General features: G+C 39.1%; 1 protein-coding gene across 1 annotated transcript; it reads left to right on the top strand.

The window, feature by feature from the left end:
• Positions 1 to 1,017: 1,017 nt before the first annotated feature.
• Positions 1,018 to 15,510, top strand: LOC108103158 (transmembrane protein fend). The gene is made up of 4 exons (XM_017208539.2): positions 1,018 to 2,067; positions 9,116 to 9,163; positions 9,857 to 10,099; positions 10,506 to 15,510. Exons 1-4 carry the CDS (start codon positions 1,849 to 1,851, stop codon positions 10,905 to 10,907), a joined length of 912 nt encoding a protein of 303 aa, XP_017064028.1. The 5' UTR covers positions 1,018 to 1,848; the 3' UTR covers positions 10,908 to 15,510.
• Positions 15,511 to 18,402: the final 2,892 nt, after the last annotated feature.

The following is an 18,402-nucleotide window of genomic DNA, read 5'->3' as shown; positions in this document are numbered from 1 at the left end:
ACAGACATAGGAAAACAGACTAAAACAATGGGCCAGCATTGGAGGCAGAGGCAGCGTGGCTTAAATAATAAATGTAGTACACGCTTTGAAAGAATTTACTATACTTTGGCAAATGGAGGTTATAAAAACCTCCGCACACACGCACACATTTACTTGGGTATAAATAAACAATGCCCCTATAAGGTGGGCAATAGGGGGTTAAGGGTAGCGGCATTTCCATATTGTTGCTATAATCAGCGGCCGCTTTGATTCATCTGCATGTCCGCAGTGACGGGTAGAGGGGGGATGGGCACTAAGAGAGGGGAAGGAGGAGGGGGAAGAAGAAGGAGAGAGGAGAACCTTTTGGTTTTGGCTTTCTGCTTTGCCACCCCAGAATCATCAAAGAGCTAACCCGGGAGCTAACCCAACCCCAACCCAACCCAAGAGGCCGAGCCCAAGGCAACCCAGTGCAACCTTAGCCCCCAACAAACTCCTCCAGCCCCTCCCTTTCACCACCCCCACCCAACCAACAACACAAAGCACTGGGCACAGACTCACAGACTCCGCTTCTTGCAACTTCCAACGTACAACCTGCCAACTAGCAAACTCCTTCCAACTGTGTTCGATTGCAACGTGTTCGGTGCTTGAGTTCGAGAGCCATCAACACAGAGATGCTCAAGAACTAACAAAAAGTGGATAGAAAAATAGCTAATAACTAAATATGCCGCTCTCAGTCAATTTAGTTAGTTATAACCCCTGTATTGTTAATATTTTAGAGTTTTTAACTTATAACATTGATTTAGGCATAAATATAACTGCACAAGAGTTTTTCTGGTTGGATAATTTGTGAAAAAACACACATATTTTATATTTGAAAACCAGATTGTAGCCATATCTGGCTATAGCTAATTTTGTTGCTACTGCTGCAGTAGTTGTTGCTGGTGCTGCTGTTCTTGTTGTTGTTGTTTTTATCTCGCTGCCTGACAGTTCTGTGCCGAACTGTTGTTGCTGAGCTGTTTCGAATTCGGTTTTTGTGCTGTGTGTGCTCTCTGTTTTCAGAGCAGCATTTACCCTCGAGGACGCAGGTTTGGTCGTTCGGCTCTTGGAATCGAAATTGAAATTTCGCACACAGAACACAGTTCGCGTTGTACATTAAATTCTCTTTACGTCGCGTTCGTCGTCTTCCGTGTGTTGTGTGTTTCTGTTGTTATTGTCGTCTTTTTCGGGTGTATATTTAACAAACGTTACGATTACTGTTCACTTTTTTTTCACGTGTGTTAACTGTTACATACTTGGTACTTGGTACTCAAATAACAAAGTCAAACAAATAAAGCAAGTTAAAGAGAACACAAAAAAAAAAACAAAAATAAATAAAAGAGGCAACGCTATTTGTGGTCGTTGTTGTTGTCGCCCAGCATGTGGAGTTACAGTTAACTGTAACAGTTAACGGGGAGCAAAAGAAGGTGGAGAAAGAGAATCAAGAGGAGGCGAAACAAAAAGAAGGAGAGGATTTACTGCTCCGCTTGACTAAATGCAGTCGACGCTGCGATTATTATGTGCCAGCCCCAACAACAACAAGAGCAACAACAACACTTGATACGAAAATAAACAAACAAAATCAATCAATTAATCAATCTGCTGAGCACACCGCTCTCCACGCCCACACACACGCCCACACACACGCGCAAAAACACACAACAAAACAACACACTGACACACACACATATATACGAACACACGAGTCAACGCCCACGCCCATTGGAGAAAAAGAGGGAGTGGCAGGACAACAAGAAAGGAGGAGAAGCAGAAGAATAACCAGGCAAAAAGAGGAGCCAGAATCAGAAACAGAGGCACGAGGACGACGACAACATGTTCCACTCACTTGTTTTGATGGCCTGCGCCCTTGCCGCCCTCACATTCGCCCAGGAGGCGGTGCCCTCTCGATCGAAGTCTCTATCACTATCGGCATCGGTATCGGTATCGAGACCAGGAGCAGACCCAACATCCTCCGCCCCTGCCCCTGCCCTGGCAGCCGCCCCCTTTACCGGCAAACAGCTGAACAGATGCCGTCAAAGTTGCTATCAGCAGGTACGAATACAAATAAAAACCAAATGCTATACTCGAATATGGTATTTAAGAGTAAGAATAAGAGGGCAATTGCTCGTCGAGGCCCCAGACTCATAAACTCCAGACTCAGAACCCAAGATAAGACCTCGGATCGGATCGGATCCGTTTCGATCCCAGCAGTTCGTTTGATGGACAGTTGTATGCCCAGTTGAGCGGCAATATAACCGATAGGGTATTCGCTGGGTAAGGGTACACAGGGAAAAATAAAGCAGGACAACCACCTGCAGTTATTAGATTTGGATTTGGATTAACAGGCAGTTCTGATAGATATTTATTAGAGACCTTTTGTTTAAGATGATATTGATGGAACTCTAATAGATATTCACATTTGTAGCAGATTAATCAAGATTAAAACTTAATTTTAAATAGGATATATATTAAATCTAACTTAAGGGTGCTGATCTGATGATATTTAAATGGGTATTCAGACGAGTTCATGACTCGACATGGTTAACTTCTTCAAGTACACATGATTTTTGAAATTCTCATGATAATTAACATTTGGAAATTTGCATGTTTTTGTTATTTTTCATTCCTTGAACATTGTCAGAAGGGTTTTGCATCATTTGTATTCCTAATTTATTCATATTTCAAAACCGCATTTCCTGAAAAATGGTTAGCCTATCGAGGCGACAATAGATGTCTGGGGTTGAAAATTTCCTTAATGATTTCCAAGTAAGAATTTTAGGGTTTAGGATAGGGTAAGGTAATCAACTTCTCAGGTATGGCTATTACCTTTCCCTTTTCTAGCTTATGTATGTGTAAGAAAGTTGTAAATCAAAAACTACCAATATTATGAGTTTGTATTATTTGCAATCATGTTATAAGTCTGCAGTTCTCTTAGAAAAAGACTTAAGAATATATGTAAATATATTTATGTTAAAGGCTTGAGGATCGACTTAAAGAAAATATATTTCTCAAGACGGTGACTTTTCCCAGTAACTTTGAGTGCATCGCTCTTCCGTCAGGTATTATTTAATGCGATTAAGATTGCCCTAATTGAGGTCATGCCGAATTGGCCCCGGACCCACCCCTTCATTTCTCGGCGTGTAGGTAGGTAGGGACAGTTGTGCCCTGGACGACACCGACCTTCAAGGTTAGGAGACGTGGATGTCGATGACAATGACAATGGTTCGGGAACTCGGGTTCGTGAAGGCGACGTCATTTTTTATGCCCGCTCGCTGGGTCTTTTATCTTTTATCTACGGGTTGACATCGCAGCTATTGCCGCTGCTGCTTCTGTTGCCGGTTATTATTGTTGTTACCGCTCAGGTAGTCAGTCCGCCGCCGGTCGCTAGAAAGATGTCAACTGGGTGGTCGAGCGTCGCTAATAGAGATCGGGAATTGAATTTGATCCGTCTGTAGACAATGGCCAAAAACAAAAAAAATAATCAAAAAAAAAAAGGAAAAACAAATCAAACGCAGGAATAAAGCTCTCCGATCGAATTTGTTCAAAGCTGTCACAGATGGATGGGCAGTTGAAAGAAGTAGAAGGCAGTTCTTGTAGGAAAAGGAGATACCTTTTTAAAAATAGAGCAGGTGGGAAGAACAATGGGATCTGAAGAAGAAGCCAAAGAGATCAACGAAGAAAAAAAAGAGTTTTGAAAAATGACAGCGAAAAATCCGAGACAATCGAAAGTGGAATGAGGAGAAATAACTCTCGTTTTGATAAATCACTATCACTTTTACCGAAGTTTTCAAAGAAACTTCAAGATTGTCTTAGTATACCAACATAGTTATTTCTTTGAAAAATCTTTTAGCTCATAAACTTAACTAGAAATTTCAAAATAATTGAAATCACCGCAAATTCAAAGTTGATAAGCTAACGAAAGCAAGTAAATACACAAAACTAAACCCCAAACTAATCAATATGAATAACAAACTTTTTCGAGCAGCAAATTCAAGTTGAAAATGCCACTACAATCGAACTGACTCACCCCCGTACGCTACACATTCCGAAACTCTGAGTTGACACTTTCTTTTGTTTTCCCCCTAAAAACAAACTTTGAAACCCCAGGGATTTGAGTTTGTGCCCCTCGATTTCATGTAACCGATCCCCCCAACGAAATAATTTTGAATACGTCCCCGATGGATTGAAATCTAGACGGCTAGAAGTTTCCCAAAGATTTCCAACAGTCTGCCCAGTTGATTTTTAAATGCGTGACTTCCTGGAACCGCACTGATCTGTCAACGATATCGGAAACACAGGGTGGCGGTGGTTGACAACTATGGATTGTTAATAAATTTCAATCAAATGAAATCAAATCAAATTTTCATATCAATTCGATCCGACCCACTCCTCCAGCGCCGCGCATAAACTCCCAATCCAAAAAGTACACATAAATCAAGTGGGAAAAACACGAGAGTATAAATATCATCTCCGATTTCCAAGTAAGCCGAGCTCTCTGTGGCGACGAGGTGTACGGCATGGGTTTGGGTTTATTGTTCGAGTGGAGACTGTAGACTGGAGGAACCAGAACTAAGGAACAGCACAGAACGGAGCACAGAACAGAGCAAAGCAGCCAACCCAATTGACTCGAGGAGTGCTCATGAGTGCTGTGGCGACACTTACAAAGAAACATGGGATGAAACTCGAGAGGCCAAGACACTCGGACAGTCTACGACACTCGAAATCGTTCTAGAGAAACGCCAAGTTACATCCAAATATAGACCCTAAGTTTATTGATTTAACTCGAGAGCAAGCCAGCAATTTGTCCAAATATAGTTCGGTAGCATTTTGATACAAGATTATACAATTGCTCATCATAGGTGGTTATAAAAAGTGGAACAACATCTTGGCTTTTATCAATCTTATTGTATGTTTATTCCTGTTTTCACAGCATTTAAATATATATAGACTAATAGTATAAATATGTTAAATCTTAACTTGATAATCACATCAAGAATCATCTATTTTTACAAGTCAATTATATGCTTGCCAAATATGACTAACTCACTACTGTTTAGGGCGTTGTCTGATCATCATTATATGAGAACTTTTCTCCCCCAAAAATCTTGCCTTTGTTTATGTCAATCTTTACTGATTATTCGGATTGAAATGGCAGATGCTGGCTATAAATGTCTTACACTCGAATGTTCTTGTGTTCCTTTAAATGGGCTAGGCTTTTTGGCTTTAGTTATGCCAATCTTTGTTGATTATTTAGTCCGAAATTGCAGATTTTAGGCACGAAATACTTAAGCTTTCGCCTGTGTGCTGTCTGCATTCCTGATCACCGTCATCATCTCCATCGGATATGCCCTTTGAAGTCCACCCAAGAGTTTTAGATGGGATGGGTGGTGTTGTCGAGATGTGGAGTGTTGGTGGCAATGGTGGTGGTGGTAATGCAGGATGCCTCGCCTGGCATCGCCTCGCCGAAAGTCAAAAGTTCTTAGGGGTTGCAGGCCGGGCTAATTTCATGCTCGGTTCGCAGGACTAACTGGAACTAATCCACCCATCCATCCATCCTTTCGTTCGTACAACCCCCAAAAACTGAGAATTGGTAACTCAGAATTGAGAACAGGATACCCAAGAACGGGGAATGCGAATGCGAATGCGTTGCTCAATCAGCGCCAAATTAACACCATGAAAGACTTTTCCTCCTTCACTTTGGATGTGTTGGATGGGTGGTTCAATGGGCGCTCCAATGGTTGGGTGGGTATTTCTATATATATTTTATTTTTTTTTTTTTGGCTGGTTCGACGGCCGGAAGATTCGATCTTGATGTATATGCGAGGCACGTAGTTTGGCCGCTGCTGGTGGTGGAATCATCGAATATATCTACGTATGCGTACGTGTCTCATAAAAGCCGCTCAAAAAACTGACTGACTGACCCAACTTTGGTAATTTATGTGGCCTACGGAGTCATGTGCCCGGTTCCCGTTCCCACACTTGCCGAAATGGAAAACTAGTTCAAGAACTCTGCAAAGTCATCGTGGAAAACCATGTACTCTTGTTTGGCTGTAAATTAATTTTACAAATTTTAGCACAGACGGAAACAAGATTAGGTATTAAAAAAGTATTTTTTTGCTTCAAATTTACCATATATTTGCTTTGTTTTAAAAGTATTTAGAAAATGGTTTTAATTTACAGAAACAAAAGTAAAATAAACCTACAAAAGAAACAGGGATTTACCTGGTTTAGGAAAAGGTTCTATGTTTTCCCCCATTTAGAGACATCAAAGGTGATTTTCCCATTTTTAGGTGGGAGTTTTGACACTTTTCTTCAAGTGCAGTTGCCGGGGTGTGAAATACCAGGGCAATTGCATGTAAAAGTTGTCGCTGCCTGCGTTTAATTTATATGGCCCAGACACATTTTGGGCCAGGTAGTAGTAGTGGTCGTAGTGGAAGTGGCAATGGCAGTGGGTCTTAAATACTCGAGACTGTGTGTGGAAAGCGAGGGAAATGGAAGAAAAACGGGGAAAGCCGACAGACGCGTCGGCCAAAAGATTTGCCAGTTCAGCGTTTTCATTCAGTCATTCGGTCATTCATTCGTTTATTCATTCATTCTGAACGCCTTATTGTTGTTACTTATCGCCCAAGTTGTTTCAGGTTCAGGCCTCATCCACATCCACATCCATATCCTCAACCATTCGCAATCCTCCCCTCATCAACTACATCGTCTACATCTTCAGAGGCCAAAAATTCAATTGAGCGGAAAATATGTTGTCTTTGCGATTTTCCTTTTGGCATTCGTCGTTTTTATCTGCCACAACTGCTTGGTTTTGGTCCTTCTCCTCCTGCCCCTCAATTTACTGCTCCTCCTCCTTCTGCTCATTTTCCCGTTCTCGTTCTCGTTCTCGTTCTTGTTCCCTTTCCCTTTCCGTTTCCCCGATTTTACTGATTTTCCTGCCTTATTGTGTAATGATGACAAAGTGCCGCCGTCAAAGTTGGCCCAAAAGGTGATGGCAGCCATTGTCCAGCGGGTTTTTCTTTTTGCCAGCGTGATGGATGATCGATCCAGATGCAAGTAGATGCTACATTTGCAGAAAGTACAGATGCATTTAAGGGCTTAGAGAGCTAGATAGCATCAGAGTGGCTTAAGGTTGCCAAGGTACGATTGAGCAAGGCGATACTGTCGGGTTAGTTTAAGTTTAAGACAAAAAAAAAACGATTTAGCTGCTCAGGAAGAAATTTAGATTCTTTTTCACAGATTGCTGTAGGATTTTAGTGGAATGAAAGTGGAAATTAGTGAGAGTTTTCAAGCATTAACATGATTTTCCTAGAAGTTGAGTTAAATTAATAAGAATTTCTTTCAGAAACATAGTTTTTTATCCTTTCTTTATTACGAAATAATAACCTAAAAGATCAAACTAAAATTAGAACTGGTTGTTTGTGTAAAAATCAAAGTAATTCAAGGTGGAAAAACTTCTAGTAGTGTTGCCTAGAGGTAGCCAAAGGTCAATTAAACGATTATAATTCCCAGCTGTTGGCCGGTTATTATGATAAGGATTAATTAAATGCTATGTACACATGTTTCATGTTAGGCAAACATTAGGCTGTAAGTGTGGGCAGCTATTATTATTATTGATTTTAATACTAGCTTAGTGACATTAAACAAGGTTTTGGGTCCACACACTTACTTAATTTAAATGTAGAAAAACCTAAGAGATGCCATCCATAATCTAAAACTCCGTGGATAATTTCGTAAAAAATCGAGTATACAATTCAATCAGATTTCGAAATTAACTAGTATGACCAATCGGGTGAAACTGTAGATAAAGATTTCATATATTCAATGCCGATGGCAAATGCAATAACCATAAATCTGGCTTGCTGCCTAAATGCAATATTAGGGTTATTTAAACCCTCCCCATTCCCTTACCGGAAAAACCGAAAATCCCAAAAACGAATGCCCAAAGAATTGAGATCTGTTTGGACCGCCTCGTTTGATTTTTTTAATATTGTAAATTCCGAGTCATAACAATTTGTCACGCACCCATCTCTAATCGCTGTCGACTCATTCCCTCATTCATCTATCTGTGTTTGTCTGTCTGTTTGCCTGCCTGTCTTGCTGTCTGTTTCTCTGCCTGCTCATTCATAAAAGGACTGCGGACAGGAGGATGAGAATGAGAAGCAGGAGATGGGGGTTACTGGTCGTGAGTCCTGTGCCCTGTGTCCTGGCCACTACGTACTGCCCGCTGTTCTATTTTGTTCCGTTCAGTTCAGCTGTTTTGAGACTAAGGCGACAGTTGACAAAGGCTAAGCAGGCAGTCCGGTTTTGATCCCGATCCTCCTGCCCCTTCTATCATCCTCAGCTTTAGCCTCAGTCTCAGCCTCAGCTATAGCCTCGTCCACGTCCTGTCACGGCAATCCTCCTCATTATCCTCATTGCCAGGAGCGTGAAATTTTCAATTCGCCATAGACGAACACAAACGTTTGTGGTCATTTACTTGTGTACAGAAACGGTCAAAAGAATAGCACAGGGATTACCGGAATTGCTCAAAACAACAAGCAATTAACCAAAGTATCAGCTTCATTACTAAATGGTCTATTGGTTGCAATATTGGGATTAGTAGCTCTATTGTAATGTCTTAGAAACTGCAACATTGTATAGGAAACTTTAACTTTACAAACAGTAAGTCCCCAAAGATTTAAACACCTACTTTGTAGTGATTTTAAGAAACTTAAAAAGTCGCCTAAGAGCTTACAATGATATGCAAATGTTAACCCTTTTCTTCTGCTTTCTCTAGAACTTTTTTTTTGAATTTTACTTTTATCGTATAGTAATAGTACGAGTATTGTATATTTTTCTGACCGCTGCTGTATATCTACATAGACTTTTCTTTTTTTTTTTTCTGCCTGCTTTGCCTTTTATTACAAGTTACAAATTTGCGTCTATTGTTGAGGCCATAAGATAGTAGGATGGGGCCAAAATGGAGGCTGCTGATGACTCCTTGTTGTTTGTCCTGGCTGCCTGGGGTCCTGGGCCTGATTACTTTTTGCTAGCTTACTTAAAATTCGATTAGGCCACGCCCACTAACTAACTTTGTCCTGTCTCCGACTCTTTGCAGCTTTCCAAGGACTGGCATTATTGTAAGGATTCCGTTGATTGCACAAACGTAAGTATCTCCATTCAAGTTTGTCTTTGTGTGACAGCCTAACGATGTCATTAACCCATTAATACTGGCTTAAAACTGCTCGCAAAAAAAGAGTATAAACTCTCGCGGTTATAGTCATATATCTGAGCCATCATCATGGATACTAGATTAACGAACTTAATAGATTTTTTATATAAAAATAAAATGATTAAAAAACTTCTTTGACTTTAAATTAAAACCTTTAATTGCGCAAACAGACAACTTTATTTGCCATTCTGTTTTTTTATTTTATTATGAAATTAAACAATTTTAAAATTCCTCCAGAGATGTATCTTTTTAAATGCTCGAAATGAAATCTACATTTATTATCGCCAGCCGGCTGGCAAAAAGGGTTAATGCCGCACCGTAAATTGTCAACCGTAAACATTTTTAGGCACTTACACGGCAAGGACATGAATTATTCCAAGTGAAAACAGTCAGGCCTTAATGGGTTAAACGCTGTCGCTTGGGGGCGAAAAGTGGCAACCGTAGGATGAACAAATTTCATTGCCTACCTGCGGGCGCGCCACATAATTACAAGAAATAATTGACAAATAGCTAACTTTCCGTTCCGTTCTGCTTTCCTTTCCTTAACGCTTCGTGCCCTGCCTTGGGCGTTGTCCTTGCTCGCTCCTTGTGGAATCGTTGGAATTCTACCTTCCCCCCACCGCACAGTGCTGCCAAAAGCTAGTGGCACCTTTCGAGCTGAGAATTCTAAAGGCCCAGCGTCAGGAGTCGCTCGTCCTCACAGATATCGGCTGGGATGAGTTGATAGCGAATGCCTCACGCCAGTGCCTGGTCACCTGGGAGGTGTCCGGTGGCGGCCTCATCGGGAATCTACTCACCGACACAGCCCGGGCGGAACTGTCCTTGTGGCCGGACACAGTCTACAATATCCAGGTCAAGTGCAAGCATAAGGTGAGTCTATATTAAGTTTATACTAAGGAAGAAAGAGATATATTTTAGAAAAAGTTAAAAAAGTCATAAGGTTTAGGGTTAACAAAAAGAGATAATACTTTGTAAGGCAGTGGGTTAACTAAACTAGAGATGATAAGAGGTACAAGATCTGTTAGAAATCTAATCTTTACCTTAATTTATTGTTTTGAAATATCAAAAGATTTCTGGGACAGCGATGGGACAGCACAATGGGAGACATATTTTATTGCTAAGCAGATACAAATCTTACTATTTAGATAAAAGATTTATAACATTCAAGAAAAGCTTATAGGGTTTAACAGAAGAAGATTTATATGAGTTGCTAAAGAAATGAATGTTCTTCAAGTATTAAAATTTTATATTATTCTTTCAATTTGTAATTCTATAGCTCACCGGTGTGATGCGCCGTTCGATTAAACTGAATGTGGACACCAGTCAGTTGGTGGGCACAACAACGACCACAACTACGACCACGCCAAGGACACAGGAGCAAACAGAGCAGTCTGTGGAGCATAACGATCCCTTGGAGCATTCTCAACGCATCCATATACGACCCACGGATCGGGTATATATAATCAGTGCCCTGCCCACGCCCAGCGAACTGGGCGGTGTGGTATATCCGGCCTTTGGAGCCTTGGCCTTCTTTTTGGCCCTGCTGGTTATGTTCCTGTTTTTGCGTCCGCAGCGCAAGCGTTTCCCCCTGGATGCGGACAGTGCAGACACGGCCACATTGATAGGTCGAACCTCATGCTCCAGGAATTCATTGGACGCCTCCACGCTGCATGTCTAAGGAGGATAAACCAGAGAACTTGTAGTCGTATATATATAGATGTCTGACTATGTGATATTCTGCACCCCAAAAAGCAAAGGACGCGAAGACAACTGTGTACATACCCCTCACCGCGTTAGTTAGTCTTATTCCCACAACCCTCCCCCTCCCCCTCCCAAAAAAAAAAACGTAAAATTAAAAAAGTCCTGTATTGTTTTTCGATAGGATAGATCAGATCGAATCGAATCGATTCGAATCGGATTAGAAAGTCAAGCAACGTTCGCTCAACTAAGTTTAAGTTTTATCCTCTGCCATTCGTAGATCCCAATGCCAAACCAGCGCAGTCATATAAACACGCATGATTAACGTACATAGCTCTATATACATATACCAACTATATTATACACTTAACGCATTTACTATATACATACATATTTATATATATATATATATATATATATATATATCATAGTTATACAAGCAGACGCAACTAAAGATACAAGTGCAGATCAAGATCAAGATTAAGATACAGATACATTTACGTTAACGGTTACGGTTACGGATATATATATATATATATTATATTATATTATTATATTATATATATTATATATTATAGACTAGGGGCCAGCGGCCAACCAACTACATACACCAAACTAAATGCAACAAATTGCTACAAATTTTTTGTCAATCGTCGTCGCTCGCTTGCAAACATACAAACAAACAAACATTTGTTTTTATCTCAGGATAAAAAAAGAAAACAAGTGAAAAACCAATTAATACAAATACAAAATATCATGCATCTCTTTTTAATTTTTCGTCGTCTTTAAACTTAAATTAAATATAGCGCGTAAAAGAAAAAGAAAGAAAATTGAAAACAAAAAATCTAGCAAGGTAAACCACTTAAATCAAAAGTAAATATTTTTCAAAATTTTTAAATGTTTATACCTAGACAAACGCAGTTGAATTAACAACAAAGTAAACTATTATAAATGACTTACTGTACTTGAGCATGTAAAAAAAACAAAGTAACAAAGTAACTAACTAAACTAAACTAAACTAAACTAAACTACGGTAAATACGGTTAATACGGTTTATTAAAGATCTAAGCTGAGAAAACTTCGCTACGCAAAATGCCTGTAAATATTTTAGCCCTAATTTATTTATATTCAATGATCGATTGTTTTGTTAACCTATGTTTTAAGGGAGACATTCAGGAAAATGTAAAGTTTTTCCCCGGGTGTGGAAGAAGATGGTTGCCTAGCTCCAAGGAATATAAATGGGAGTCCTTTTCTTTAGTAAATAGATATGATTAATGGAGTGTTCCTGCTTTTGATGTTTCTATTTCAAATATGTATAAAAAAAAGTAACGTATGTTTTAATGTCTGCTCCAATGGTTGTAGTATGAATTAGTGAACTTCGATCAAATATATATCAAAATAAGTGTACTTCCCTATAAAAGGAGACCCAACCAATCTTCCCCTGGAGTAAGAACTTTGCTAAGTCCGAACCCATTGCCATAAAATACAACAGTCCTAGTTTAATTTTAGTTTATAGATCCAATTGTGTTACCTCTTTTTTTTTTTTGTCTTTTTTTTTTATTTGTGGCAGAGACTCGTTATGACTAAATACGAAATATGCCAATCACATTTTAGATATATATTTAGATATATACTGTGTATGAATAAATTCGGACGAGAAGGATGGAAGGGGAAGTGCGGTGCCCTTTCAACATTTATCCTTTATTCGTTTATTATGTAAATATAATTTGATTTGTTATTGCAGCTCATTTTTGGCTACTTTTATTTGTTACGGGTTGGCATGGGAATATATGTATGTATGTATGTATATATATAGACCCTCTATAATCAAAAAACTAAGGCATCGATTTTTGTGTCCTGTCTTCTTCTCCCCGATTTCTCCTCGACTTTTCCCCTGCCGTCCTCCCACTTATCATATAAATTAGAGTTGGGATATGCAAATGCATTCAAGACAAGGGGGTTGATTGTGTAAAGGGGTCGTCGTGTCGATTATGAGAAACTTCTTTGGCTAGATGAAATGGAAAAATTCCTTTGCCGCAGCCGGAAAAGTATTCTCTGAAGAATTTCCGATTAAACTTTTCCTTTCTTCATCTCTTTGCCAAAAACGAAAAACTCTCTTTTTTCGGCTTCGAAACTTTTTCGTTCGTTCGTCGCTCGCCGCTCGCTTTTTTTATTTCATTTTTAATTTTTTTAATTTAATTTTTCTTTGTTTTTTTTTTTTTTTTTTTGGCTTTTTTCTTTTTGGATTAGCAAAGGGGGTTGGCTTTGGTGGCCACTTGGCTGCCATTAGATCCGAATCCCCTTAACCCTCTGCCGCCCCATCATCCATCCCCCTTTTTATTCAGCTGTTGTTCGCTCGACCACTTCAGCATTTCTCCCCCCCCACCACACCACTCTACATTCTCAAGCACTTTTTATAAACCAAATTAAATTTATATGCCCCTACAGCTCATGGCCCCACCGCCCGCTTCTTAACCCCTGCGCTCGCCCGATGTCTGTGTTGTTTTTTTGTGGGCCAAGCCAATCCCAGGCTCTCGACGCTGTCAACTGCCAATTAGCTGAGCATTTTTCAACATTTTAAATTGTCTTCCCAGAGTGCGTGGTGCCCCTCCCCGTTTTGTCCAATGGGGCCTTTAGGGGGTTAAGGGGAGGGGATATTAGGTCTGGGCGACACTTGAGTGAGACGTCCAAGCGATTTTGCTTTTATAACCCCAATACCCATTAGCCACAAGGGCATGTCCACTAAAAATACCCTTTGGAAAAACAGTACAGTGTGTGTGCACTATAAAGTCTGTATAAATTTCTTTTATTTTTGATTAACAATATTTATGGGTTTACTGGGCTTCAAACTCCATTCTTGCACTTCCAACTACTTAACTCAAATCTTCCAAATAAATATATATATATATATATACTCGTATTTACATAGAATATTCTTAAAAAAAAATACAACTAAATGTGGACTGAAAACGTGTTAAACTTTGATTCCTTTAAATGTACATTTCAATAATTTCCTATTTTTTATATCACTTATTTCTGAATGTTTTCTAATAAATGTAAAGAACAAATATCAAATTAGGTGTATGTATGATTAACCAATAAAAGTGTTAATTTATATGAAAACAAAAAGACATTTTGAACCTAGAAACAAAAGCAAGCTTAACCAAATAAACTTCTTCCTGATAAGCTAAGCATATTTATAAAAATATCAGATATATGAAATCATATGAAATATCGTGTTTTTTTCTTTACTTACCTGATAAAATATTTAATTTATAACCAATTAAAACTGGAAATTAACCAGTTAAGGAAAATGTTAATCAAAATCTTGATTTTTATTTTACTTTCTAGCGTTATATACTTTTTTTTTTGCTGGAAGAAAATTAAACTCTATAAAATAGTGATTAAGAAAATTCTTATAAAATATTTAAGATTCTAAGATCTTTGTTTACTTCCTTATTAAGTAAGAATTAATTTAAGTGTAATGCATTTACAACTCCGAATCCACTTGAAGTCCACTCGCTTCCAATTAGGAATCCACCTGGTTCTGGAATCCAGTTGGATTTTCGATTGCTTTTGATCTTGGCAGTGCAAAAGAGAGGGTAACCCTGGTGCGAGAGTACTGCCCTTCTGGTCCCCCCTCTCGCTGTTTGTTTTAGTTGTTGCTTTTGTTGTTCGGCTGTCAGTTGTGCAGCGCGTGCTTCATTTATCAAAAAGCAATTACAATGTTATTTCGATAAAGATGCTCCAATGCTCCCAATGGACACGCCCACACTCACGCCCCCGCCCACACCCTAAAAGACACACACACACACACACACACACACTGGCACACCTAAACAAACACACAAGAAATGAATTTCAGCGGGAGAGAGGAAAAAATGGAAGAACAAGAAGAGAGTGGCCCACCTGCCAAATCCAAATCATTTGCCAAATTCCACTTCTCCTCCCCCTTAACCCTTAGCCGTGCTCCAAAACCTCGTTTTCCACCCCCATCCTTAACCCCTAACCTGGCCCCACCCCGTTTAGCTTTTTGATTTTTATTTTGTAATATAAATTATCAAACAAACAAAAGTAAAAAAAAAAAAAACGGCAAACGTTAAGAAAACAAAAGCAAATACAGTTGTGGTCAAAATAATAGCTGTGGATTTTTCGGAAAATTAAAAAATATGATTTTAGAACATTACTTAAAGATGTTTATAGATTTTCAATTGTAATTGGTAAAAAATCAACAGGACTGCATTATTTATTTATTTTCTTTGATTATTTTGTATATTTAAAAATAAAAACATTTTAAAGTAACATACAAAAAAAATAATTTGTATTTTTATTTACAACTGTAACAATAAAAAATATCTTCGAAGGACCTGCTACTATTATTCTGACCTCAGCTGTACATATATAGAGTACCTACAAACATATTGTATTACAACACGATGGAGATGAAAAAAAAAAAGTAAAAACAACAAAAATTATTAATTCTAAGTAGACAAAAGAAAGAAGTGGACGAAGATAAAGGAGAAGGAGAAGCAGATGAAGCGCAAAGCAAACCAAATAAAATTAGACTACGACTAAAAGGCAAACGAGAAGAGAACAGAAGAGATAACTTGGCTTTTTGGGTGGCTGTGGCGCTGGATGAATGGTTGGGAAGGGGGGATGTGGAAAATGGGAGGGGGTGGGTGGAAAAGCGAGCATGTGTTCGTGCCATAAAAGGTTTCTCATTACAATTTTGTTGTTGTTCCCGCTGTTGTTTTTCTTTTTCTGTTTTGTGTCTTTTTTTTTTTTTGGCCAAGGGTCGTCGCATCGTTGCACAAAATTACTTTTTTCCTTCCCTCCGAAAAGTGCCAGAGGGCAAAGGGGATAGAAGGGGGATGGGGAATTCGGGGGCGAGGAGATTGGCCAAGGGAATATAAAACAACTACAGCAGCAAAAGCAGCAGCGGCAAGCAACCAAACACTGCACGGAAATGGAACATATAATTTTAAAATGTAAGGAAAACATGGTCTTTGATCTACCTAGTGGTCATACAGATCTATTTTGTTTATAACTGATCATTTGTTTCTAATTTATCAATAGGCCGATTTACGTTTATTGTATGTCAAAAAGTATGCTATAATATTTTTTATACCAGATATCACAAGAAGTATCTCAAGATCAATAAGTACAATTAAGATACATTTACATGTTTTTGAATATCATAAAGTTGATCAGTCGCTTAATAAAAATGTTATATATCTAGGTGATTAGCAATATTTCATCTTAGTAATTGCTGAATATTTCAGTTTTGCTAAACTTGAGAGCCAAACAAACTTCTACAGTGAATTTAAGTGTGCGCGAAATGTCCTCATTATATTACCAGGCGAACTTGTCATGAAAAGATATTTAAAACTTTGCCTTCCTCTGGAATTTTACCTTTTTACTTAATTGGCATCAGATTCACCGCCCTTTGGCCCCAATTGTTTTTCCAGTGCAACGGCAACGGCAGCGCCAGCAGCAGCAGCCCGAAGGGCGATTTCTGTTCAAGGCAGCTTGCCCGGTATAAGGGCAATTGTAGTTCCCCCGGGGGGAGTACAAGGAAAGTGGGCGGCTGGGTGGATGGGTTAGAGGGGCGGAGAAATGGGCGCCAAGGCGGCCAAGGCTGAGCCGGAAAATTGATAAATTTCTGTGGCAAATTTCCACAAATATCAAAAGATTAGAGCAACTTTTCAATTAAGAAATGGAAACTAATCTCAATCATTGCAGCGACAGGCGGCTCTAGTGCTTCACTAGCCCCACAATTTCCCCCTTTTGAGCACCCAGTAGGGCACAGTTCTACTTACTTAACTCGAACTAAAAACGAAACTTTAAAAGTTCAATTTTGGAAATGGACAAAATTAACAAGATAGAGCCTTGTTTTTTTTTACGAAATTGTTATGATCTTTAAGAAAGATAAAATATGTTAGGAAGACTTTATAAATGGATTTTAATATTTTCCTAAAACCTTTAATTAGTTTTCTAATAAGTTCTTTTAACTTTGAATTTGTTAAAAATGGAATCTTTTAAAAAAATGATTTAGTATGATGTTAAACTATCTTGTACTTAGCGACGTTCCACTATATCCGAAAGCGGCAGCGACGTCGGCAGAGGCTAAAGCAGAGCTGCTGCTGATACTAATACTGATGGAGATGCTGAATCCGTTTGATTTTGATACGGAGATATGCCTGCACCCATACACACATACAATCAGACTGATGTTCGTGCTGTTTATAGCCAAAGCACACCCACGTGGAACTACTAGTGGGTGGGACAGATGGGTCGGTGTGAGAGGAGGAGGAGGGTGATAGCAGAGTGGGAGAGCAAAACGAACAGGTTGCATGCAACACGTTCGAGTTGGCTGCAAGGGATAACGGTATTCTGATATCCCTATATCCCATTTTCCAGCCAACAGACAAAGCCAATGCGTCGGCGCCTCGCCCCCTTGTCCTTCTCCGCCTCACCCATCTACTTCTCCTCTCCCTCTTACGAGTGTCCCACTCAACACGCCTCTTTTGGCGTGGCACAATTCGCGGGTTCCGCTGCTCACATTTAACCTTACCAAAGGTTACAATACGTCACAGGAGAGGAGAGTGCGCCAGTTGAAGAGAGCAGAGCAGCACCCAAAGGAGCATCGACGAAAGAGAGAGGATAAGAAAGAGCCACAATAACAACAGCGTGTGACAGCTGCAGCAGTGATGGCAAAAAATCTAATCAGTGGCTAAGGATCAAGAAAAAGCTGAACTGTACATACACAGCAACAACATTAGTAAAAAAATATAAGTATTATATAAATAAATAAAAATGATTCCTTAAAAATAATTTAAAAAATTATTATATTAATATCAGAAACTGTTTAGTTTATGGCGCTATATCTTTATCAAGTTTTTTAGCTTATATTACAAAGTATACCATTTCGTAAAATTAAACTCTGAGTATAGCTTTTTCGATCCAAGGCCTGAGCGCAGCGACATTAGCATAAGCTTCGGGATATTTGGAACTAGCACATTGGTCCTCAAAGAAAACGATGCCAACAAGGACTCCATCGACGACCAGAGTCCTCCGGAGTCTCCCACATACATACATCTCTGGCACATATCAAATCCGTGCTATAATATCCGTACACCTGCTTGCGTCCAATTCGGCTCACAATGTTCAATGAGGTCTTGAAAAGAATATCATTTACTGTTATGTTATGTTTATTCATATCCCATCCGGAGACCAAGGCCAATGATCCATCATTGGGAGCATATTTTGCCAAAGGAATTGGCCGTACAGTGGCACCCAACTTAAGTCTGCTCTTGAGACGGATCTCGTTATTCATAGTAATATTCGTGAATTAAAATATTAATTAATATAACATTTACCACCTGACCCCTTTTGTCCCATTTCGATGAATATCTTGCGTGACAAAAGAAAATAATTTTTTGATATTATTTAGTATTATGTCAATGACTTTACTT

The sequence above is a fragment of the Drosophila eugracilis genome, unplaced genomic scaffold, assembly GCF_018153835.1.
Source record: "Drosophila eugracilis isolate 14026-0451.02 unplaced genomic scaffold, ASM1815383v1 contig_649, whole genome shotgun sequence".
Lineage (NCBI taxonomy): Eukaryota > Metazoa > Arthropoda > Insecta > Diptera > Drosophilidae > Drosophila > Drosophila eugracilis.
The sequence above is the reverse complement of the archived record's forward strand: the minus strand, read 5'-3'. Positions and strand labels throughout refer to the sequence as shown.

Coding starts and splice junctions, on each gene's coding strand:
- LOC108103158 (XM_017208539.2), top strand. CDS start 1,849: ATGTTCCACTCACTTGTTTTGATGGCCTGCGCCCTTGCCGCCCTCACA. Junction 2,068..9,115: donor GTCAAAGTTGCTATCAGCAG/GTACGAATACAA, acceptor GACTCTTTGCAG/CTTTCCAAGGACTGGCATTA. Junction 10,100..10,505: donor AGGTCAAGTGCAAGCATAAG/GTGAGTCTATAT, acceptor GTAATTCTATAG/CTCACCGGTGTGATGCGCCG.